The following is a 25,950-nucleotide window of genomic DNA, read 5'->3' as shown; positions in this document are numbered from 1 at the left end:
GTTTTCCTGGGAAATATTCAGCAAAGGCGAACGTGTAATGATTTACACAATCAAAGGCTTTGGCATAGTTACAAAAAAACAGTGGCAGTGTGAAGATTATTGTTCAGTGCTTGGTAAACCTCATGTAGTGCAGAAAACATGGCATCAGTGGTACAATTATTATTTAAAAAGCCAAACTGATTTTGTGATAAAATGTTGTTTTCAACGAGAAAGGACATAAGTCGGGCTCTTATGAGCTTCTCAATAATTTTGGAGAGTACCGGTAGTTCTCAAAAAAATCATTAATTAGTGAGATGAGGACTTCCAACACATTTTCTGGGAGATTTGAGAACATTTTTATGGATAGTCCATCAGTAGGTACTACAGGAAGATTTGTTTTCGATACTATTGATTATTTGGATCAGTTCAGATTTATCAACTGGTCTTATAAAGAATGAGTTCGAGACCTTTCTTGAATTAGGGAGATAGGAAATGGAATCTTGTTGTGGCAAAATAGTTGATGCTATATTTTTACACAAACAATGTATTCATTTAGATTTTCGGGCCTGGAAGGGAAAATGTTTGAGTTATACTGTTCAAATAAATGCTTTTCTTACCTGATATTCCAATTTTCCCTCATTGTGTTCGGACATGACGGTATGACATAATGCCAACAGTCTAAAAAAACTAAATACATCTGCATCTCGTTTCCGCACAGCTTCTAGAAGGTGTTTGTCATAGAACCTGAACTCGGCTTCATAGTTGGGATTAAATGAAAAATCTAAATGTTCAGTTTCGTCGGTGATCTCGATGACGTCTCCCGTCCTCTGGTCAATGATATCACCGTACGATCGGGCTGCTATCGAACACTTGTTAAATGTCATTATGTTTTGTGTAAGCGTACCAGTTTTGTCGGAAAATACATATTCTATTTGGCCTAAAAAAAAAAGAAATAAACATATTAAATTACAACAATATTTGTATTTTCGGTTGAATATTCTCCAAACATTTCTCAGTCATAAATAAATGCATACGAATGTCAAATGAAAAAGGAAGCCATTAAAATGCATTATTTTTGAATTGAATTCGGAATTATGTTTTGTTTTTATACGAGTAATTGAATATTCCTACTATATAGAATTTACACAATTTCATCACTTAAAACCGTATTCTCCGCCTGGGTTGTCTGATGGGTGCATCGAGTATCTCATCGGGTGGCACTGCCGGTTCCAAGCCCAGATAAAGGAGGAGGGTTCCTATGGTGAGGTTAGCCACCTACATGGGGTAAAAAACCCATACTGGTTCACAAAACTGAAGATACAGCCTCGGATACCGGACGGAACTACCAGATGACGACACACAATATGACAACGGAAAAACGAATTGGTAAACGAAAACCTAAACACCCCATCACACGAATTGGGTGCTGCAACATAACGTCGTGGAACGGAAGAGACCAAGAGATCATCAAAGAAATGAATAAACACAATATTGACATCTGCGGAATCTCTGAAACAAAGAAAAAGGGCCAAGGAACATCAAAATACGGAGAATTTACACTCATATACAGCGGAAAAGGTAAACAAGAAAGAGCGCATTCAGGAGTTGGAATTTTGCTGAACGATAAATACACGCAAAGCATCGAATATATCGAACACATCAACGATGGGTTATTAAAAATCTCTATAAAAATGCGTAACATCACAACACTCCAGATAAGCACGTATGCCCAGACATATATCTAAGCCTAAGCCCACAGCAGAAACTGAAAATTTCTATCAGCAACTAGAAAACGTCGTAGATAACTGTGACGATAATATAATTTTATCGTCTAGAGTACGCCAATGAATTAAGTAAAACGTGTTTTTATACCGTCACGGACGATATAAAAGTCGGAACTAAAAGCCTAGTTGATTATTCTTGGAGCGTTGATCGAAGAATAATAAACTACAACGAGGTATAAGAGGTGAGTTATCCCGACCATTTTTCGCCGTCATTTTGGTGCGTTGAACGAATCCGACGGTTTTTCCTTTTACCTATCCTTATACGAGCGGTGATCGTATTTCCCAACATGTCTTTTCCCCTGGCGAGTTGAGCGAGATTTCCTCTCCTTATACGTCCATTTCATATTAATCAAAACAAAAATTGCACGATGTACAAAATATCGTCACATCGACCCGAACCTCATATTCGATAGGTAGGTTATAAATATTTAACGAAATTAACGAGTAGCAATTAAGGCTAATTATCTTATCTTTTGTATGTTTTGATTCTAAATAAAAATATCTTAAAAAGCGAACCTTTGTCTTCGACTAAATTTTGTTACCTGGAGCATCAAATAGAACGGCAACTTTACAAATGGCGCCCGAGCAGGGACATCCAAATCTCATTATTACTTTGTCCTTTAGCGCTTGACATATAACGCTGGCTGTGTTACATAAGAACGGCAACGTTACATAACATAAATGCTAAACACAAAATTATCGTACTCGGGGATCTTAATGCACGGACCGGAAACGATGTCATACCAGGTATTAAAATAAATAAATTAATGAAAACGGCGAAGTACTAATAGACTTCTGCACTAGAAATGAAATGAGAATCAACAACACATACTTTCCTCATAAAGGCCAACATAAATACACTTTTAACAATAATCGAGGCCAGCGATCAACTATAGATTTCATAATCACAAATCGAGTGACAACACCGTCACAAGTAGGTGTCAGAGCCCTAACATCTGCTAACCTTGGGACCGTTCACAACCTTGTTTTATGCAAGATGCTACTAGTCCGCAACGAAACAGAAAATCCCCAATGTTCATTGAAAACTACAATATAGAGTCGCTAGCAAAAGAGAGTTAAAAATTCCTTTATCAGAACATGATTACCAGCAAACTAAAAGAGATCGACTTACAACCAGAAAGAAGAGTAGAAGATACTTGGCAAAAAATAAAGAAATGCATCAACGAAGCAGCATAAGAAGTGATTGGAACGCGGAAAATTAACGAGAGCGACAAACCACACCGAACCGTGGTTTTGTCAAGAGCTTAAAGAACTCACTGAATTAAAACGTAAATGCTAGCTGAGATATAAAAGCACACTATAGGAAGAAGCTCTCGCAGAATATGTCCAAGTAAGAAACGAAGTAAACTCAAGATCAATCAAAAGAGAACACTGGGCTAAATTCACTAACGACATGGACACCGCCTATTGGGACCGTGCAAGTTCGGCAAAGCGACCTCTATTTCTACGCTCTGTACTTTTATTCGCACTTTTAATTATATTGGCCAATTATATTAGTCCTGGTTGCTGGATAATTGTCAAGGCCATAGTCCAAAAAAATAATAAGAAGAAAAAATAAGATGCAGGTTATGTTAGGCAAACGTAAACAATTGTATGTAGTAAATAAAATTAGTTATTAAAATGCAGTACTGCAAGCAAAATACAATTAATTAAATTTACCTTTATATAATAATTGCATATCATATCAATATTGTGGAGCAATATATAATTTTTCTGCTTCAATGACAGAAGGTATGAAATATACGTCAATTTGACAATTTCAATTGACAATATGAATTATTTAAAATAGTTGCAATATTTCTCCGCGACTCGCGCACGGTCGTTTCTCGTTTCCCTTCCAAGTACTTGCACACCGCGAATATGGTGTCCAAAAGAAAATATGGAAAATGCTTCGGAACAGGAATAAAGCACTTAACGAGCTATACGATGCTGAAGAAACGCTGAATATAAACGAATACGAAACAGATATAAATTCTACAATCAATAACGAAGAGCTAAAAGCAAAGATCAAGAAGCTAAAAAACAGAAAATCACCTGGAAGTGATGGTATACCCAATGAACTTTTAAAATATGGAGGCTCTGAACTTGCAAGTAAACTGTTGCAACTATTTAACAAAATCTTAAACGAAGCAGAAACACCAGAGGAATGACATAAGAGCATCACAATCCCCACATTTAAAAAAGGACAAAAAACTTGCTCACAAAACTACAGAGGAATAACCCTCCTAAATACAACGATGCAACTTTTCACAGGTATTCTTAAGGACAAATTGGAAAGGCAAATCACTAATGCTGAAGAACAACAAGATTTTACAAAGGGGCGGTCTATAACAGACGCAGTATTTATAATAAAACAAATAAAAGAAAAACCTATACAGTTCAGCATGCCAGCGTATATTTGCTTCATTGATCTGACGAAGGCGTTTGACAGGGTTCGCCTGGGAGACATTCTAAATATATTAATAGAAAATAAAACACCGACCAGCATAACAAAGATAGTCTATAACCTAAATAACAACAACGTAACCAAAGTTAGAGCAGGAGACCAATTCACTGAAAATATTCCAACACCGGGAGGAATTAGACAAGGCGATAGTTTAAGCCCCTTCTTGTTTAACCTACTCATGGGCAAAATTATAAACAAAGTAACGTCTCTTAATCTCGGATATAGAATGGGTAACAAAAGAATTGGTATACGAGTAGTGTGTTACGCAGATGATGCAGCAATTATTGCCGAATCAGAAGATGATCTTCAGAGACAGCTTTCAGTTTTTTCAAATAAGCCGCCAACTAAATATGAACATTTCTACCAACAAAACTAAATGTATGACAATAGCAAAAGATCCGCTCAGATGTAAGTTAGTGGTTGAGAACAACCCCATACCCCATAGAACAGGTGATGCAATTCAGATATATGGGCATAGATATATCAAGCATCTGCATTGTCAGGATGTTTGCGGGAGATAGGCTGGTCAAATCCGTATATGCGCACAGATAGTAAAATTTGAATCGACAAGACTTGCATACGACCGATCATGACATATGGCATAGAAGTGCGCTAAGACACCAAGAAAACGAAACAGATGCTAAGAGCTGCCGAAATGAAACCCCCAAGAACAATAGTGGGGAAAACAAGAAGAGACAAGGTGAGAAATACAAACATTAGACACCAATGCAAAATTCAAGAGATTGTAAGATGGGGAAGGCAGCGCAAGAGGATGTGGTACAACCTTGTAAGACGAATGGATGAGAACAGACTCCCAAAAATTGCACTAGAAAACAACCCGCCCGGTTCAAGACTCTCCGGAAGACCAGCTAAAAGATGAAGGGATAGTTGGCAATCTACCTCCCAGGAAATTAATCAGAGTCAACTTCAGAATTAAACAGATCGAAAGATCTCCAAGAAGTTAAAGAAGAAGAAGACAACCGTATTTTAAAAATTGGGAGAATTTATTATTGTACAATGCAGCACATTGGACCATTTAAATCGATACGTTCATACCGAATTCAAAACAGACGTTTAGTCATGGAATAGACGGTACCTACTTCTTGTTGTGTTCTACATTAACTATTTATTTCATGCAATAAACTAGTCCTTATAAGAAAATGCAAAGAACTCTCAAAGAAACTAGTATAATGCTAGTATACAAAACATCTTAAGTCAAATGCGTTATAGAAGTGATGAAGATGGAAGAACAAATATGGATTTTGTATTCTAAATGTTCCTTACACGCATTATATAAAAAAGCATTCATAACAGCAAAAACAAATACAGTCGAACATGCTAATTAGAGTACCGGTTATAGGAATATCCCGGTTTATGAAATATAAATTCGAGGTCCCGAAACATTTTCTTTTACTCCTTAATAAATTTATCCGTTTATTAGAATACGTATTAATAAAAAACAATACCGCTTATCAGAATATTTTTCAGGTCAACGAATAAATTTTTTACCTACAATTTCGAATTTCCTAAAAAAAATTTAAATTATGTCTTGTATTATGGTTTCTCGCCAAGGGCTCCGCAGGCCTGTAGTGCTGTTTTATTTATATTATTAGGGTTTGTCAGATAGGTAATAAATATTTTATTGCGTTGTTATGAGCACCAATTCAATCGTTTACTGACAAATTCAGTTGTAAAATAATTTCCTTTGTCTACAAACTATACATATTGCCACCCACTTGCCTGTTATAAAATTTTTAAGAAACAGTTCACCCATCCTAATCGCTTGTAAAGTTATAAAACGTTTTAAGGATGACCAAACCATTGTAAATTTTTCTAATTTTTATAATTCAGAGCAACAAACGTGACTAGTATTTTATGTAACAAAAAAAAACAAGCTACAATTATCGACTATTTTTCAAGACTAAATAAGTAATTTTCTGATTTATTAAGTATATTATGTATTTTAATACGAAAATATTTACATAATCTATTCATTGCATACATTTCATATTAACTACTGTATGCATCCACATAATATATTATAATGTAATTTGTTTTTTTAATAAATACGTTACGCTATTCCGCTATTGTATTATTGACATAAAAAGACCTAAAACCATATACATATACATATTAACATAGTATGTACTATTATTACGTATATTCGGTACACTTATTACGGCTAGCCACCAATGATCGGTTATTAGAATATCCCGGTTATAAGAATATTTTTGCTTGGCACGAAGACTATTCCAATAAGCGGGTTCGACTGTACCTTAAGTTGTGACAATGCACAAAATTCTTACCTAATTCTTCGTTAAGTGTTGTAGTCCTAGCTTTGGCATGTGTCCCCGTCTTTTCATAGTACATCTGTTCATCCCAATTAATTAAAAAACTTTGCACGAATCTGATGACTTCGACGGAAACATACAAAGATATTGGCACCACCGTATTTAGGACGATAGCGTAGGAGAAAAACACCAATAGGGCTATGATGGTGGCGCCACCTAGAGGTTCCGTAGGCACCAGCGTGTCCCATGGGAGGTATGTCTGGAAGTACTGGCCAACGAGGGACTCCCATATACCACACGCCACCATACAGAAAAGGCACATGGACAATAAAAAAAATACTATCTGAAAAGTAAAAAACATCATAAGGAATTATAATTATATAAATTTTATTCATTTAATTAATAATTCTTTTTAATTTTTTAAAAAGCGTAAACGTTTTTTTTGAGATGGCTGCAGGTCTAATTTTGTGCATTTTATCAAAAACTGTATTTCTAATTTTTTTCATATTTTTCCGTAAGGTGCGTCACCTTAAAAAATCAGAAAAATTAATTTTTGACGAGGTTTTTGGAGATTTTCCCGATTTTATAGACATTAAAATAGATCAAATTAATTTTTTTACGTTCTATGTAATTAACTCATTCACGATCACGACTGCATTATGCAGACAGTAATTTCATTTTAAAAGGGTCTGCATATGCAGTCGTGTCCGCGAATGGGTTAAAAATAAGACTCAGCGCCATAGAAGTTCAATAGAACTCTTCAGACCAGCGGTAGATAGAGTAAAGATAATGATGATGATAGCCAACCTCCGATTGGGAGACCATACTTAGAGAAGAAGAAATCTAGATTATTCTAGATCATTTGCAAAATAGTATACCAATAATTTTGGTATAGAGCTCATAAATTGAAGTTGAACTCATTTGTGTATGTATCCCATTGAAGTTACTCATTTTGAAGTTACGTTAAGTGTACCTATTTTTAGCTACCATTAAACAATTTACTGCACAACATTCGACCACGTATTATTTCACATGCATCGTCGAACGGGAAGTCTGGACATAGCATCAGAATTATACATTGGTCCTTCGAGCCGGATTCTAAGTTGGATGACAAAAAACATGCGCGTCAATATTCTGTGAAAAATTCAAAGTTGAAGGGTGTCGGGAGAAAATCATGGATGTCATCAACAATGATGATGTTAAGAAAAACGAATTTTAAAATTATAAGACTATTTACGACAAAAGATGGACATAATGATAGAAAAATTTATTGATAATGTTAACTAATGTAAACAAAGAACAAAAGTCAAATTGTTTTTAAAAAAATAAAAAATTAGTGGCGTAATGTCCACCTTTTAACGAAGAAAACAATGTATGTCACCAAGTGCAGGCGTTTAGTCACAGTATTATTCCTGCTTTGTTTTTGTTTCTGATTTGTTTTTTTTTTGTTCTCTGCTTTTCATTTTAACAGAATAAAACATTATAGTTAAAAAATTGGTTTTAGCAATAAAATATTTCAGCTTTTACTTGATTTTCTGTTTCCTTTAGTTGTGTTATATCTTCTTACAGACTCTATTACTGAAGGGCCTGGTGTTGGTTGATCCCCATTTTTTTCTTTTATTTTTTTATTTACCTATCTTTTGCTTCAAGTCCGTAGAATTGCTTTTCACGGTTAGATCATGTGTTGCCTTATTTTTGCCACTCATTTTTTGTTTACATGGCTTCTTTTCTTGGAACTGAAACATACTCTCTTTTGCATCTCGAGACTCGCAGAACTTACTATACCTTTATATTTTTCATTAGTTATAGGATTACAGTTGAAATACGACTGGTTAGACAAATGGAACTCCGATTCTTTAAGACTTTTAGATTTTTTTGATTGAGCGGAAGAACAAATTGGATCTTCAAGCCTATGCATCTCGATGCAAGATAGTGAGGGGGTTAGAACTGATGCACAATATTTACTTCTATTTTTGCATTGCGAAAGGGCATTTCTTCAGATATGTATTGGTAAAAAATTTGGTCCATCTTTAACAAGATCTTGAGTTACTGAGATGACAGACAATGGTAATGGTTTTATGCGAAAATTGAATATATTTTCTTCCCAATCTGAAGGCATTTCCCTTCTATTTTTGAGGTTGATCAGTCCCATATTTTGTCGCATTCCAAGTAGGAATGCCCTCTCACAGGATAAGTTATGACAATGGACCGCAAACGTTTAACAACAGTTATCATGTAGTGAATAAATCTTATAACGGTCTAGTTTTTATTTTGTCCGCCAGAGCCATCACAATAGATATGCCGAAAAATATACACGCGGCGCGCAGTGCTTGGGTGACAATGATTGTTTTCACCCAATTACGCGTGGACAAATATCGTTTTCTCCCTACATGGTCAATTTAAAACGCTTAAAATCTCTGAACATTCATCGTTTTCTACAGATTTGACGGAATGGTGCGATAGTATTTGTTAAAATGTACAAGACTACGTATTTAACTAAATTTCACCGATTTAGTGACATCCACGGTTTTCTCTTAACCCCCTTCAGTTGTGGAATTACAACGTTTTTCAATCAAATGCTTGGATCTTAAAATTGTCTAACAAGAATGGGCTAAGTTTTAATGCTATTTGTAATAGAATGTATGCAGTTTATTGTAGAAACGCGTTAAGTATGACTATTATAAAACAGTTAGCAGCAAAATATAATCTTGGTTAAACTGGACTAATGTGATTTTTTCAAAAAGGTTTTAATTGCATAAATAATAAGAGGGAAATAAATACTTACTCCTATGATTAAAAAATTTAAGAGCCTATCAATGCTCGTGCGTTTAAATTTACTCTTCCCGCTATTTTGCATAAGCTTTGTGTCTTTACCAGCAAAGATTACGACACCGTAGCACCATTGCGTGTTCCTCAACACGCATCCTCTCAACATGATTTTGTCGTTGTCCAAAGAATAGGACTTCCCCTTCCATATTAACACTCCTTCGAATTTGTTAAGGAGATTGTTGGGCATCTCGCAGAGAATTTCTCCGTCGAATTCTCCCAATAAGGCATCGTTCTGACCCATCTCTGCGGTTTCTAATAGGCACTGTCTGCATTTTAAATTTGTCTCCCTAAAAATACACAAAATAAAATTACAGAATACTAAAAAAATCATTTGTTAAACAATGCTTGCTTACCACACTAAAAAATAGTTAATTAGTAGCGACATCTAATAAAAGATAGGCGAAACCGAAGATACTCCACTTCTGGGTTTCGCCTATCTTTCATTAGATGTCGCTCCTGCGTCCATTTGTTAATTATTTCATTATAATTGGCACACATGGCAGAAATATTTGATTTCGATTTAGAGCACACTACAGACTGTTCTGATGAAACCAAGAGGTTGAAATCTACATAAACAGATGTGTGTGTTCACAAAGAGGGGATGGCATTAGATAAACTTTTTGCCAAAGAAATTACATAAACAGATGGTAGTGGTCTCTGAATCGTAATTAAATCTTGACTGCCTTTCTTCTTCTTCTTCACGTGCCATATCAGAATTATCCGACTTTGGCGATCACCATTGCGAAGGCTTCTCGATCTTCTGCAATATGGAATAATTGTCCTGCATTTGATATCTGAGTCCATTCACGAATGTTTTTTAACCAAGAAACTTGTTTTCTTCCTACACCTCTACGGCCCTCTATTTTGCCTTTAAGGATCAGTTGTAATATTTATTATATCGACTTCCCCTCACTTTAACTATAATACGTCCCAGATAAGACATTTTTCGATGTTTAACAATATATAGCAGTTCTCAATGTTTGTTGACCCCCCTTAGTACTTCTTCATTAGTTTTTCTTGCTGTCCAATATGGATATGAATCCACATTTCCAATGCTTCAATTCTGTTCATGATCGATACTTTTAGCGTCCACACTTCTGCACTATACAAAAGTACGGACCAAACATAGCACTTGACCATTATTTGTCTTAGTTCTAAACTGAGATGATTATTGCAAAGAAATGACTTCATTTTCATAAAAGTAGTTTTAGTCATAGCTATTCTACGTTTTATTTCTATGTCTGGATCTAGTTGGTCCGTTATCACAGTTCCCAAATATGTCATTTTGTGAACTTTCTCAACTTGGACTCCGTTTAATTGAAGCTTTGCATCGGGATGTGGGTCACGACTAAACACTAAAAATTTGGTTTTGTTTGAGTTTATTTTAATGCCCATTTCCTCTCCTACCTCGTGAATACGATCAAGCAGAATTTGGAGACCTTCAATATTATCTGACAGAATTACTGTATCGTCTGCATATCTTATCACATTAAGTAGACTGCCTTTACCTAAATAAATATTAGTTTGAAATACATAGTGATTCCATATAAGTTCGGTTGTGTATATGATGGTAGAGAGGCGAAATTCAAAGATCAGGACGCAAAACTATACCAAAGGATAGACAAAGACATCAAAAAAGCAACCAGAAAGGCTAAGGATATACGGCTAAGAACAATGTGCGGAAATACAGCTATCGCAATATAAACACGATTCATTCAATACGCACAAAAACATCAAAGAAGCTGTTAGTCCAAGTAATGAAGCTTAAAATAGGACAAAACTTCGCAATTTTTACAGAATGGATTGATTTGCTTGAAAATTTGAGAATAAGTAGTGGATAGTCCAAGGATCAAAATCAATATGATGCCAAAAGGCGCTTTTACCATGGGGATAGTTGCCACCCCATCTCGGGGTGGAAATTTTATTATATTTTGACCACAAGAGTTGGTAAAAACATTCATTATAAAACGTTCTATACATTTTTTGATAAAATTATAGTTTTCGATTTATTCGCTATCGAAAGTGTTAGTTTTATATCAAAAAAATCAATGTTTTTAATCAGTTTTTTGCTAATAACTCAGTTTTCGTTTTAACAACTTTACTTAACAAAAATGTACCTTTTGAAAAATTAAACAAAACCGTTTTTTAAGACCAATAGTAATCGAGCTATACTTTATTATATTATGTTGGCTCTTCTTTGTCAAATGCTAAATATTGTAGTTTCAAAGTCAAAGGACGGGAAAACTATGCATTTTTCGAGGATAACTTGTTGAAACTAATTTAAAGTATTTAAAAATATGTTTCTCCAGAAATAAAAAAAAATCTCTAGCTAAAAAAATTAAGTGACTTATAATGCAAAGAATGTCAGTCCTTATTTTTTTCAGCAAAAAGTGATCGTAAACAACCTCCTAATCACCACCCTAACTAAAATTTGTCATTGGCCTGATTTGGTTTTTTTGATTTATGTATTGTTAATATGTTCTAGAAGTCTGATCGGCTTAGAATGATTAGTTTTAAAAAAAAATTGAGTTAAAAGCGAATAACGAGTTTTTGTAGTTTGGTAAAAAATGCCTTTTTCTTCAGAATAGGAAGATTAGCATCAGAGATACGAAAAATATTTAAATATGAAATTGTAGCTTATTTAATTTCCAAGAACTTGGTTTACAAAAATTTTTTTACAGCAAAAATTTAGTGAGCTATTGACAATTAAAACTTGTGATAACATGCAAGAACCACCTTTACCAACCCTTTCAAAGTCACCTCTTTTTCAGATTGAGGATTTTAAAAGATTTAATATTACTAGGCTTATAGACCTTGTAAAAACCTACAAAATTCTCTTTTACCAAACTTTCTAAGACAAAAAATAAAAAAGTTACGGTTAAAAATTCAATATTAAAAAAAAACAGAAGAAATCTAATTGGAAGCATAATAATGTAAGTTAGCGGTGTTTGTAGTCAGTGGCCTTATTCATTCTTTTTTATTTACGTATTATTAATATATTCTAGAAGTTTGACTGGCTTAGAATGATTAGTTTTTAAAAAACTGAACTTTAAAGCGAATAACGAATGTTTGCAATTTGGTAAAAAATGCCATTTTCTTCAGAATAGAAAGATTAGCATCAGAGATATGAAAAAATGTTTAAATATGAAATTGTAGGTAATTTGATTCCCAAGAACCTGGTTTGATAAAATTTGTTATACGGCAAAAATTGAGTGAATCGTAAATGAGTAAAATATAAAAACATTGAATAAAACTAACTATAAAATATACTCGATAGCGAATAAATCAAAAGCTATTACTTTTATAAAAAAATGTATAGTACATTTTTTGCTTAGAATGAATGTTTTTATTAACTTTTGCGGTCAAAATATAATAAAAAATTTCCACCCCCGAGATGGGGTGGCAACACCCCCATGGTAAAAGCGCCTTTCGGCATCATATAGATTTTGATCCATGGACTATCCACTACTTATTCTCAAATTTTCAAGCAAATTGATCCATTCTGTAAAAATTGCGAGGTGAAAAGCTTTGGTTCCTGGACTATGTAGGCTTATACTAGACTAGAAGAGTTGGGTGTTTGGCAGACAACTAAGCAAACCACTATTAAGTGTGGAAGAGGGACTAGATACTAAGCAGAAATACGTGGAAGTAACTTTTGCAGATGAAAGGCAGAATACCAGAAAGGTCCCGTCAGATATTAGACAAACGAAAGATGGTAAAGCTTTAGAGTAGGACCTGACAAGTTTTGTGGAGAATTCTTGAAACTTATGGATGAACAGGGAATAAAATGGATAAAAATTACATTTAACAACATATACGTAACTGGAAAATCCCCCAAAGCTGGTTAAAGTACACCTTTGTAGTAACTATAGCAAAAAAATTAAATGTAAAAACATACAACTACGTACATACTACATAAGACTACAGAAATTATTACGCGACTCGAGTCGTCGCGGACTAGTCTAGCTCAGATTCTGTTAGAACATTTATACCAAATAGACATTACCAAGAAAAATAGTGCAATGCGGCAATATATGCTTCTTTTCATGAGCATTTTTCAGTGCGTCACAAATGATAGAAAAAAAGGTAAGTCCGTGATAATATACATTTTAGTGACATGACATTTTAGTTAAATCTGACAGTTGTCAAATTTTATTTGCAATTTGGCATAAAAACAAATCAATTCTGTTTATTGCATCTATAGAATAGTATTTTCTTTGATTTGTATAGTCTTATAAATTATACAGATTATATTCGTAGATATATTATATATTTCGAAAATAATTTTTATTTCGATTATAGCGCCATCTATTGACAACTAGAATAAATGTTATAAATGTTACCGACGAAATGTAATCACCGACGTGCGTTTTTTTCTGTCACATGTAATTTAACGCGTTAGAAAGAAATCGAAAAACTGTGACGCACTGAAAGATCCTTATAGTCTAAGAGCTAGAGGCGAGAAATTATCGTTATAAGTAATATGGAGTTTGGCATGTGAAATGTGTCTATTGTATGTTGATAATTATGACCCCTTTCAGGCTGACACCTCAGTGGATACAGGGAGTAGCAATAAGGGATGAAAGGGGAAAGTTAACGCAGTCATTAAAGGTCTTCACCTCCTATTTTGTTAAACCTCCATCGATTTACATGAAAATTGGTGAGTAGTTAGAGCATACCTCAACAAATAAAACTGATATGGTGCCAACGTGCGCTTTTACCCTGGGGGTGGAAGCCACCCCTTCTCAGAGGTGAAAACTATTTTATTAAAAATAACCCCACTAATCGATAGAGGGACAAATTTTAAGCAAAATTTATTACCTCTAATTATTAAAATAAATCAATACTTTTTGAGTTATTAAAGATCAAAGATTTGAATTTTTCGTGAAATAAATGCATGATGTAAAGCGGTTTTTCGTAAATAATTAAAAAACTGTAAGTTTTATCAAAATAGTTATGATTACCAAAATTGAAGATAATAAAAAATAAAAGAGATTTCTTATTCGAAAAACCTTTGAGAATTAATAAAAAGTGACTTATAAGGTGATGGAACGTATATTTTTTTTTTCGGCTAGTACCCAAATCTATGTATTCAAGCTCAAATAACGGGAAAAACGGTGCATTTTATAAAATATATTTACTGAACACTTGTCAAAGTACTTAGAAATATGTATCAAATGAGCTCCCGGAAAAGTTGATACCATTAAACATTATGCTACAAACATTTTTCAAAGTTTAGGCTCCAAAAATTTGGAGCTTAATTATATTATTTATATAAGTTTTTAAAATTGTTTTAAGACATTTATATAAAATATAGCAAAAATGTATTTGAATATTATGTCAAATGTGCCCATTATTGGACACCCTCAGTTTCTGTACATATTCAGTTTATACAGGGGCGGTTCTAGACCAAAAAAAGTGGGGGGCAAGGGAACACAACCGGTGAATAAACAAGATAACGTGCCTTTTTAACGAAAATTATAGTACAAAAGTACTGTAAAAACTGAAGGGGGGCAGCTGCCCCCTGCCCCTGGTTAGAACCGCCACTAAGTTTATATCGATAGAAAAAATTCGATTAAATATCGAAATAATATAAAAATAATATTTTAGTAACATACATATTATTTCAAAAATATATTACTTACATATAAACTGTAAAAGAATTGAAATATCAAATAAATAAATATTACTTATTAATTTTAATGTAAGTAATGTTAAATGGCAGGTTACAAATTTTTGGTGCTGTCTACCCAATGATTTATGTATTATGTATATTATATTGTATAATATACAGTGTGTCTACTTAAGTTGGACAGTTATAATTCATAAAAATTCTGCATCGTCTAAAACCTACGATTCAATCATCAGATAACAAATTTTATCTATATTATAGGAGGTATTTTAAAAAATATGAATTTCGCTCAAGATTAAAGTAACTTTTTTTCACACTGTTGTAAATATTGTTACTACGAAAAATTGTTTGGAATTAAAAACTGTGTTCTAATATATGCAATAGTTGTTATTATTATAATTAAATAATTAATAATTATTATAATAATGTACAGTCGGAAAAATGAAAGAATACCCATGAACGATCACGTCAATCACTTATTTTGTATTTGCTGTCTTTGTCTATAACAAACGTTTATTATTTATAGAAAAAGACAGCAAATACAAAATAAGTGATTGATGTGATCATTCATGGGTATTCTTTCATTTTTCCGACTGTAACTAATATCTACATTCTTCTAATAAAAAGAAAATATTTAATTTTTTTCTCAAATTAGAGATACCTACCAATCATCATTTTCATTTATAACTCTTTTATTATTAGTTTTACGAACAAAAATTATTCTTCATAAAAAGATCTGCACGGTCTAAAATCCAAGATGCAATCATAAACATAAGATTATATAAAATTGTATCGATTTTAGTCAATGTGTAAAAAATATGAATTTCGCTCAAGAAATTCGCTCAGTAAAGTGCCTTTATAGCTCACAATATTTAAATAGTAGGATATAATTACACATTAAACATAATTTTTAATTCTAAACAACTTTTCATAATAACAATTTTCCATATTAGGAATTTAAATACATAAAAAACAAAGTTTTCGTTATAATAATGCTCGCATTTTTAACTTGTTATATTTAAATTGTAATAAAGCGAACTTGATAATAAATTATAATCCTAACTTCATTCCCGAAATTCCTTTAAAATTATTCTGTTAACAAATTTTTGAAAATAAATATATAAATAGCGTACGTTTTAATTTTCACTTTTTCCTAAAAACTCGAAAGGGTTCTCTTATTTTCATCATCACTTGCTTAGCTTTGATGTTATAAACTTCATCTGGAGCTCACTTGATAGGTATTCTTGAGTACTTTGACAAGTGTTCAGTAAATATATTTTATAAAATGCACCGTTTCCCGTTATTTGAGCTTGAATACTTAGATTTGGGTACTAGCCGAAAAAAATATATATTCCATCACCTATAACTCACTTTTTATTAATTCTCAAAGGTTTTTCGAATAACAAATCTCTTTTATTTTTTATTATCTTCAATTTTGGTAATCATAACTAATTTGATAAAACTTACAGTTTTTGAATTATTCACGAAAAACCGCTTTACATCATGCATTTATTTCACGAAAAATTCAAATCTTTGATCTTTAATAACTCAAAAAGTATTGATTTATTTTAATAATTAGAAGTAACAAATTTTGCTTAAAATTTGTCCCTCTATCGATTAGCGGGGTTATTTTTAATAAAATAGTTTTCACCCCCGAGAAGGGGTGGCATCCACCCCCAGGGTAAAAGCGCACGTTGGCACCGTATCAGTTTTGTTTCTTGAGTTATGCTCTAACTACTCACCAATTTTCATGCAAATCGATGGAGGTTTAACAAAATAGAAGGTGAAAACATTTAATGACTGCACCAACTTTCCCCTTTCATCCCTTATTGCTACTTCCTGTATCCACTGAGGTGTCAGCCTGAAAGGGGTCATAGTTATCAATATACAATAGACACATTTCACATGCCATACTCCATATTACTTATGACGATGATTTCTCGCCTCTAGCTCTCCGTCTATTATGAGAAAAAGCATAGCGCCTGTTACATCCCTGTGCTTTGTATTCGAACATCTAAAGGTGGCGATATGAAGTTACTATAGCAACAAAGTAATACATCGATTACAAAAAAAAAAGAAAAGACTCCACGTCAGAATTAATTTTAGAATTGTCACTTTTGTAATAGTTATAAATTTGTTGTATTTTATTCACATACAAATATTGTACAGTCCACACCACAAAGTTTAATTTATCTGCCATAAGATAGTCCACCAGATTCTTTACATTGTTTTTAATCTTCATGAACGCCTTTGGAAGTCTCGCACGGGACGAGGACTTGATTCAATATTTAATGAGAATCTTAAGTCGGCTTCTGTCTTGTTCGCGACGAGTCGCGTTCGCGACTCTGTAATGCGTTTCTGCCTTAATATTGTTCAATTAAAAAACTGTATTCTAAAAAATACTTCCATCTAACAATAATATAATAATATGTAACCACTACGAGCCTAGTAGGCCTATGGCTTGATGTACTATTCTTTTCCACTCCCTTTTGTCAGTCGCTTTTCTTTCCCAGTTCCTTACGTTAATTCTTCTCATATCTTCTTTAACTCTATTACTCCATCGTGACCTCGGTCTTCCTCTTCGTCTTTTCCCTGCCAATGCACTAGAGGGCGGGCATGTTTTCGACGCTAAAGTACCTGAGGGTCTTAAAAGTACCCGTGTTTTGGACGCTGCCAGAAAGTAAAGTTAGGACCGAAGGGTTGGGTCTTCCTCCTTTGGGTCTTTTAAATTTAGCGTCCAAATCATGCACATCCAACGGGTTGTATAAATTCCACTGATGTAGAGTAAGAGGTTGAATAGGATTTATTCGGTGAGACATTCTGTATAGTAACATCTGATGACATATTGATAATTTATTTACGGTACTACCGAAACTAATTACTTTCGTTTCCCGCAAAAAACAAACTGGTAATTTGTTTGTAATCCATAAACCTGTGTCTATTTACAATAACTCATGTATTAGACAGGAATATAAACTAATAGTGAATATGGAAATTTCAACGTTAGTAAGTAATCGTGGTAAAATTTTGCTCAAAGTGAACAGTTTTACTTTTTCTCAAGATAAAGTACTAAAATCGGGAGAACCGTATTGGAGGTGCGTAAAACGGTCGTGTAAAGCGAAGATATTCACGAAAGGGCCAGAAAAGTTAGTGATCCGAAGTAATCTAGAACATAATCACGAGTGTGATATCTAGACGCTTAATAGACAGATTGTGCGTAGCAGTGCCAAAAGGAAGGCTAAGGATAATTTGACCGAAAGGCCGTCCAAAATCATACATAGTGCGTTGAAAGAAAATGTAGATTGCTTGAGCCACATGACTGTTAAAGTGGAAAAACTGAAACTTACATTAAAATTAATAGTGTCCATGAAAGTAATAGACTTAAAGATCCAAAGAGTAGAAAAAAAATTATGTTCGTTAGAGATAGGATACATGAGTATCAAACTAACTGTATCGATCGATACCATTTCGTAAAATGTATGTCGTATTTATTTCAAAGTGACAAATAAACCTTATCAAGCTTAATCTCTAGAATTTTATTACCTGACTTTCCATTTACATTTCAATTAGACCCAGCGTCCAAATCATGTATGCAGAAACAGGTAATTTTATTTTTCAGCGTCGAATTTTAAATTTAGCGTCCAAATCATGCACGCCCGCACTAGATAGTACCATTCTGGGAATTCTAGATGGAATCATCCTCTGCACATGGCCCAACCATCTAAGTCTTTGCGCCTTAATTATTGATAGTATGTTAGGATCTTGATAGAGCTCAGTTAGTTCCTTATTTATTCTTCTTACCCATTGTCCATTTAAGTTTTTCCCACCCAAGATTTTGCGCAGTATTTTCCTCTCCCAAACTAATAACAACTCTTGATGTTTTTTTGTTGTGACCCATGTTTCAGAAGCATACGTTACTATCGGCCTTATTACGGTCTTGTAAGTTCTTAGTTTTGCTTTTCGTGATATATTTTTACTTCTTAACAACCCATTAAGAGCAAATATAGCGCGGTTGCCCGACATAATTCTCTTTTGTATTTCTTCTTCACAGTTAGGATCTCTTGTGAAGACAGTTCCTAAGTACTCAAATCTCTCAACTTCTTCGAATTTATACTGTGTTCCCTTCGCTGTTGTCATTGTTATGTATTGCCCCCGAACGAATTGCTTATTTGTCCATTCCATATACTTTGTTTTTGCTTCATTTATATACAATCCTTTGGTTGCTGCCCTCTCCTCGAGTTTCATGACTGTTTCGATAAGTTCTATTTTGCTCCTAGCCAAGATTACCAAATCGTCTGCGAATGCCAAGCACTGATGTTTTTTGTGGTAGATCAGACCTGTTCTATTAATGTTTGCTTCCTGTATAACCTTTTCTAGTAATATGCTAAACATTATAGACGATAATGGATCACCCTGCCGCACTCCTTGTTTGACCTCAAAGCTTTCTGTTATAGTATTGTTTATCTTGACTTTATTCATTGTTCTTTGGATAGTTAATTTTATAATTCTAATAAGCTTTGGAGAAACGTCCATGTCTTGCAATGCTGTGAATAACTCGCTTCTATTCACTCGATCGAAAGCCTGTTTAAAGTCAATGAAAAGAACCATGGTGTCTTTATTATATTCGTAACTTTCAGCCTGTATTTCTCGTAGTGTGAAGACCTGATCGACAGTACTTCTGCCTTTTCTGAACCCACTTTGATATTCTTCTATGCTTTTATCAACCTTCGTTGTTAATCTGTTTTTAATATGCATAGCCATAATTTTATACGTTATGTTTAGCAGCGCTATGCCTCGATAATTCTGACAATCGGCCATATTTCCTTTTTTGTGAATAGGACACAGTATTGCTTCTGTCCATTCCTCAGGTAGTATTTCTTGTTCCCATATATTATTAATTAGTTTATGGATTTTCTCTACTAACTGATTTCCTCCAAATTTAATCATTTCAGCCGTTATAACGTCGCTTCCTGGGCTTTTGTTCATTTTTAATTTATCGATGATATTCTGAATTTCGCTTATAGTCGGAGCCTGCTCTTCACCCTGTTGATTTTGTATTTCATTTACTAGATCCTCTGTTTCCTCGTTATTATCGTCTGTCTTTTCAGGTCCATTTAGAAGCTCATCAAAGTACTGCTTCCAGCGTTCTAATATCTCTGGTTCACCCATAATCATTTCTCCATTTTTGTCTTTATAATGTACAGTTTTCGGTTGGTGCCCTCGTTTCTCATTTTTTATCCCTTGGTACAGGTTCCTTATTTGATTATTTTTGTAGCTTTCCTCTATATTTTTCAGTTTAGCTTCATAATGTTTCCTTTTTTTTCTCGTAGTATTTTTTTGGTTCTATTTCTTTGTTTAGTGTAATTTTCCTGCGCTTCTCTTGTTCCTTGAGCTATCATTTTTAATCGTAGCTTGGCCCGTTCTTCCAATGATTGTTCACATTCTTCATCAAACCATTCTTTTTGTTTTTTCTTTGTGTTGTCATTGGTGCTGGAAATATTTGCTGCTTCTTTAATTACATCTTTTAATGTTCCCCACATGCATTCTACATTCCTTTCATCCACTATGCTCTCTAATTTGTTGTTAATAATTTGTCCATACAACGTTTGCTCACATTCTGTCTGTAATCTAATTGGTTTGTTTCTTTCGTATTTTAATCTCTTTTTGTTTCGAAGAGTTGGTACTAATTGTTTCATCCATATTCCGACCAAATAGTGGTCTGAGTCCATATCAGGTCCTCTATATGTTCTCACCTTTGTTATGCAGTGTTCTTCGTTTTTCTCAATTAAAACATGGTCGATCTGGTTGACTGTACGGCCGTCTGGAGAGTTCCATGTTCCCTTATAAATGTCCTTTCGTTGGTGGTACGTACTTTTTATTATAAGTCCCTTTTCTTTGGCAAAATCTACCAGGAAATATCCATTTTCGTTAGTCTCTGGATGTAAACTGTGCTTGCCTATAGTGGGCATTAATATTTCTTCTCTGCCTATTTTGGCATTAGCGTCTCCTAGAATGATTTTCATATCATACCTGGGTATAGCCTCATACTTCATTTAATTTGCTATAAAATTGCTCTTTCAGATCCATTCCTTTTTCCTCCGAGGGTGCATGTATATTAACAAATGTTATTTTTTGGTATTTACCTTTTAATCTGAGAGTGCACATCGTGTCCGAAATTGCTTTAAAGTCTGAAACAAATTCATTCAATTTTTTACTTATTATAAAACCTGTACCCAGCAGTCTGTTAGTGCCTCCGCTATTGAAAAATATATAGTCGTCTATTTCCTGGCTACCCTGCCCCAATTGTTTTGTCTCTTGTAAAGCTACTAGATCAAACTTACATTTCTTAACTTCGTTTATTAAATGCTTCAGATTTCCTTCCTGATAGGATCCTCTTATATTTCAAGTTGCTGCTTTTACCATTTCTTCTGTTATTTTATTAATTTGTTTTTTGATTTCCTTTTTTTTGTGTCCGTGTTGCCTGCGGTGTCGTCTTTGTTGATCCATCTTCGTCTGCATCTAATTCTAGTTTTTTGAGATGTCTTCTTTTATTTTTTCCAATTGCCCGCTTTTCCATGCCCTCCTTGCCCTCGTTCCATTTACATAGTTCATTGTTTACTATTAATCTCTGGTACCCTATTTTTGTGATTTTTCCTTTGTTTCGCTGCTCTCTAGCCATTATTCTAATTTTGGCTTGTATTTCCCTTTCGTCTTTTGTTAGATCATCATTTACATATATTTTGTCCCTTAGCTGGTTAAGCTTCATTTTATTCTGCATTACTTTTGACTTTTCGTATTTATTATCCAACTCTACTAGACATGTTGTGTCTCCCAGCTTTCTTGCATCGTTTACCCTTACTTTAACTCCCATTTCTTTGTCTATGAAACTTTCTACTTTATTCTTTAGTATATTGGGATTGTCCGTGTCAATTGGAAGTCCTTGAATCACAATGTTTCTTTTTCGTTTTTCTCCTTCTAATTTTTGTAATCTTATATTCGTATTACTTAATTGGTTTTGCAGCTGATTTATCTCTTTAATAGCTTTTTTATTAGCTAGTTTTAGTTCTCCTATTTCTCTTCTATACTCCTTTTGTTCTCCTTTGAGCTCTTTTAGTTCTTCAGTTAGCATATTCATGGTTTCCGCCTGCTTTTTCTGTTGATTTTATATTTCCTTTGTATCCTCAGCCAGTCCTTTTAGCAAATCCATCATTTGGGCTAGCATTTCTGGGTTTGAATCATCCCGTTTTTTTGGTGATCTATAGGTTTTTTTGGAATTTTTGAATACATCATCCCAAGTTCCTGCTTTTCTTTTTCCTCCCTCTGAATACGTATCATCTGAGTCTGTCATATTTATAAGATTTCACTTTTCTTGATGTTGCCCTAGTTTCGCGAGAATATTCTTTGCACCGCGATAGGGGATCTAACAATAACAAAGTCGTTAAATTCATAACAAAGAAACACCTTGTTTACCGCCAAACGATTATGTCACCACAACAATGGTATTTAAACCAATACAAGATTACAAAAATATTACTCCAGAAGATTGTAGGTAATCTACAGATAAGAAAAATGGTGGAATGGTTGGAATCAATGCGAACGGGATATCAAACAAGTTATTACGTGGAGACGTCATGGCAAAAGAAATAGAGGGAATCTCTTATTGAATAAATTTTATATATGACGTTTGCAAAGAACGAAGAACAGGAACAACGAAATGGTTTCTGAAAAGGATTCAAGGGATAATATAGAACCAAACAATTGATCACGAAACGCAGCGGAAGATTTGGAAATTAATGAATGGCAATGGCTAACCTCCACATCTTGGAAAGACAATAAAAACTTTGTACTACCAGGCAAAAATCATCATTATTGGCTATAACAATCACTATAATCTAATTTAAGCTTTTACCAGTGACCAAAGAGGTTGTTTAGCATTTAAACGAATTAATGAATAAATAAAGACAAATTACCCATCTAATTCGGAGGTTTCTATGTAACATAATCCATTCGGTTCACTAGACGTTAAAATTAAAACATCGGCTGCTATGAACTGATTATTGTCCATTCGAATAATATCTCCCACTTGGACTGCCGACCATTTTTCTTTGACCAACTGTCCTCTCCTGACCACCCTAGATTTTCTATTGTTGACATGCGAGTCCGAAATGTGACGTTGCTGAAAAATAAATAAAAAAGCGTATTTTAATGATATGTTTTATTATCTTTAATACAGGTTTAAATATTAGCCCGATCAGGGAACGCAAAATTTTACGAAAACCTCCAAAAAAATAAAGGAAGGATGAAAATTTGGCAATAGGTAGTTGAAATTATCTATTATTATATAAGAAAAAGTTTACAATTCTACATCCCCTCCATTTTACAAAAATTGGAAAATACGAGGTAAAATTTTTTTCTTGGGGGTGAAAAAATATACGTTCAAAATAAGTCCGGAATTGGATAAAATGACTAATTCTAAGTAACTTTTGTTCTATAGAGTTTTTTTACCAAGTCAATACTTTTCGAGTTATTTGCGAGTGAATGTGTTCATTTTTAACCAAAAAAAAAAAATGTTTTTGGACGGTTTTTCGGAGATAACTCAAAAAGTAGGTATTTTAGCGAAAAAAATATTCTTAGTAAAAATATAGCTTATAAAAAATTGAAAAAAATGGTGTATGCGTGAGATCTGCAGACCCAGTAGAAGCAGAGTTGCAGCTCATGAAATGTAGGTTCTTCTTTGTCAAATTCCAAATCAAATATTTCAATGTGAAATAACCAAAAAACGGAGCACTTTTCGGCGAAAATCACCCCTTAATTAGCTTCTCAAATAAAATTAATCGTTACCGCTTTACAAGTTACTTTACTTATGTATTGTTTATATTATCTATAAGTTTCATTGGTTCAAAGTACTCAGTTTTGAAAAAAATTGGGTTTAAAATAAAACATTTTTTTTTAATTTTGAAAAAAATCGTAATTGTTTATGGAATTAACAACTTAAAAACAATTAGGAATACCAAAAATCTCAAAGAGTAATAAAATGTACGTTTTTCTTTTCTGAATATTTTTGATTTTTTGTTTTCTTGTTAGACAAAAATTGGTTATGCTATGGCTGTTCAAAATTTGCCTAAACTCGTGATTATTTACTCGTTCAAGCCATTTTAACTACAGCTTTTTTAAAACTAAGCACTTTGAACCGATGAAACTTACAGGTCATATAAATAATACATAGACAAAGTAACTTGTGAAGTGGTAATGTTAAAATGTATATGTGATGCTAATTAGGGGGTGATTTTCGCGATTTTTTTACCAAAAAATAAAAGGGACCAACAATATTTGGAGCGTAATTCACTTACTTTTAATATTACAAGTTTTTTTTTAAAACAAAAATAAACCTTTTTTTAAACACTTTAAAAGAGTTCAAATGAATTTTCCCCTAAAAGTGCTCCTTTTTTGGGTTATTCCACATTGAAATATTCGATTTGGAATTTGACGAAGAAGCACCTACTTTTCATTAGTTGCAACTCTGCGTCTACTGGGTCTACAGACCTCATGTATACACCATGTTTTTCAATTTTTGATGGGCTATATTTTTGCTAAGAATATTTTTTTCGCCAAAATACTTACTTTATGAGTTATCTCCGAAAAACCGTCCAAAAACATGTTTCATTTTGTTAAACATGAACATATTCACTCGCAAATAACTCGAAAAGTATTGACTTTGTGAAAAAAAAAAGTGAAAAAACTCTATAGAAGAAAAGTTGTTTATAATTAGTCATTTTATCCAATTCCTGTCTTATTTTGAATGTATTTTTTTCATCTTCGAGAAGAGGGTATTCCCCTCTATTTTTGAAAAATGGAGAGGATGTAGAATTGTAAACTTTTTCTTATAAAATAATAGACAATTTCAACTACCTACTCCCAAATTTGCATCCTTCCTTTATTTTTTTGGGGTCAGATTGTTTTTTGATCGGACTATATAGGCTTTTGACCCAGGAAACCCAGGCTTTACACTCTGGCAAGAAAATGGGGAGGGTAATTCATTCTTCAGACCGATTTTAAAACTGCCAACTAACCTCCTCTGTGGCTCAGTGATAAAAGAGCCCACTTTTGGATTCAGGGGTCGTATGTTCGAATCTCATCAGGGGTAGGAAATTTTTTATTTATTAAAAATTAATAATTGAAAATAATAGTTTCTAAACTTGTGGAATCGGTACTGCCGCAGACGTTCGGATACACTTAGCACCTCTTTGTAAAGACAATGAAGTCGACTTTTCAAAGTAACAAGACATTAACTCAACAACTCAACACACACACTACACTAGGTATCTGATTGCAAAATCAACTGTATCATGCCAATGGCCATTAGTTGTCGAGACATTAAGCTAAATTAAGAAAAAAACTGCCAACTGTTGGGAAACTTCACAATTCCAGTGGTGTCGTTATTTCATTAATTTTTTTAGGATTGCATTTCTCCTTTATCGTGCTGTGAATTTCGTAATTTCCCTACTCTTGCTTTAATATTATGGGAATATAGGAATGTGAATTATATTTTTTATCTTAAAAAATTTCCTGGTATAAATAATAATTTTACTGTTTACATTAATGAATACAGAATGTACTTTCAAATGAGATAGCACAGCATCCCTAATCTCATTTATTAAAAAAAAATCATCGATGACGTCATCAGGCTCAGATGGACAGGCCAAAAAATCATAATTTAAAAATAAAAACCAACCTGTTTCGGGATGTATTTCCAAAATAGCTCATTCACCAAATAATGAATTTATTCCATTTGGCTTTGACATACTGTTATATTAATTTATGGTATAGATTTTTTTTCATTTTATTTTGTTTTTTTAATTATTTTATTATGTGTTCCTTTTTATATATTAATTTTTTCCTTATGTTTTCAAACCATATCAACAGATTATGCCTAGTTAGTATTAAGTTTACAATTTGTATTTATATAAT

General features: G+C 33.3%; 1 protein-coding gene across 5 annotated transcripts in view; it reads right to left on the bottom strand.

The window, feature by feature from the left end:
- The window catches only part of LOC126889419 (probable phospholipid-transporting ATPase IM), a 534,973-nt gene that overhangs the window by 75,501 nt on the left and 433,522 nt on the right, over positions 1 to 25,950 (bottom strand). For all 5 annotated transcript variants that reach the window (XM_050657714.1, XM_050657713.1, XM_050657712.1 and 2 more), the window contains 4 exons: positions 22,953 to 23,158; positions 9,307 to 9,637; positions 6,537 to 6,864; positions 597 to 916 (listed from right to left, as the gene is read on the bottom strand). In XM_050657714.1, the coding sequence (XP_050513671.1) occupies positions 597 to 916; positions 6,537 to 6,864; positions 9,307 to 9,637; positions 22,953 to 23,158 (1,185 nt within the window). The remainder of the gene's footprint in view (positions 1 to 596; positions 917 to 6,536; positions 6,865 to 9,306; positions 9,638 to 22,952; positions 23,159 to 25,950) is intronic.

Source organism: Diabrotica virgifera, chromosome 8 (genome assembly GCF_917563875.1).
Source record: "Diabrotica virgifera virgifera chromosome 8, PGI_DIABVI_V3a".
In the NCBI taxonomy this organism is placed as follows: Eukaryota; Metazoa; Arthropoda; class Insecta; order Coleoptera; family Chrysomelidae; genus Diabrotica; species Diabrotica virgifera.
This window is presented reverse-complemented; position numbering and strand designations above follow the sequence as displayed.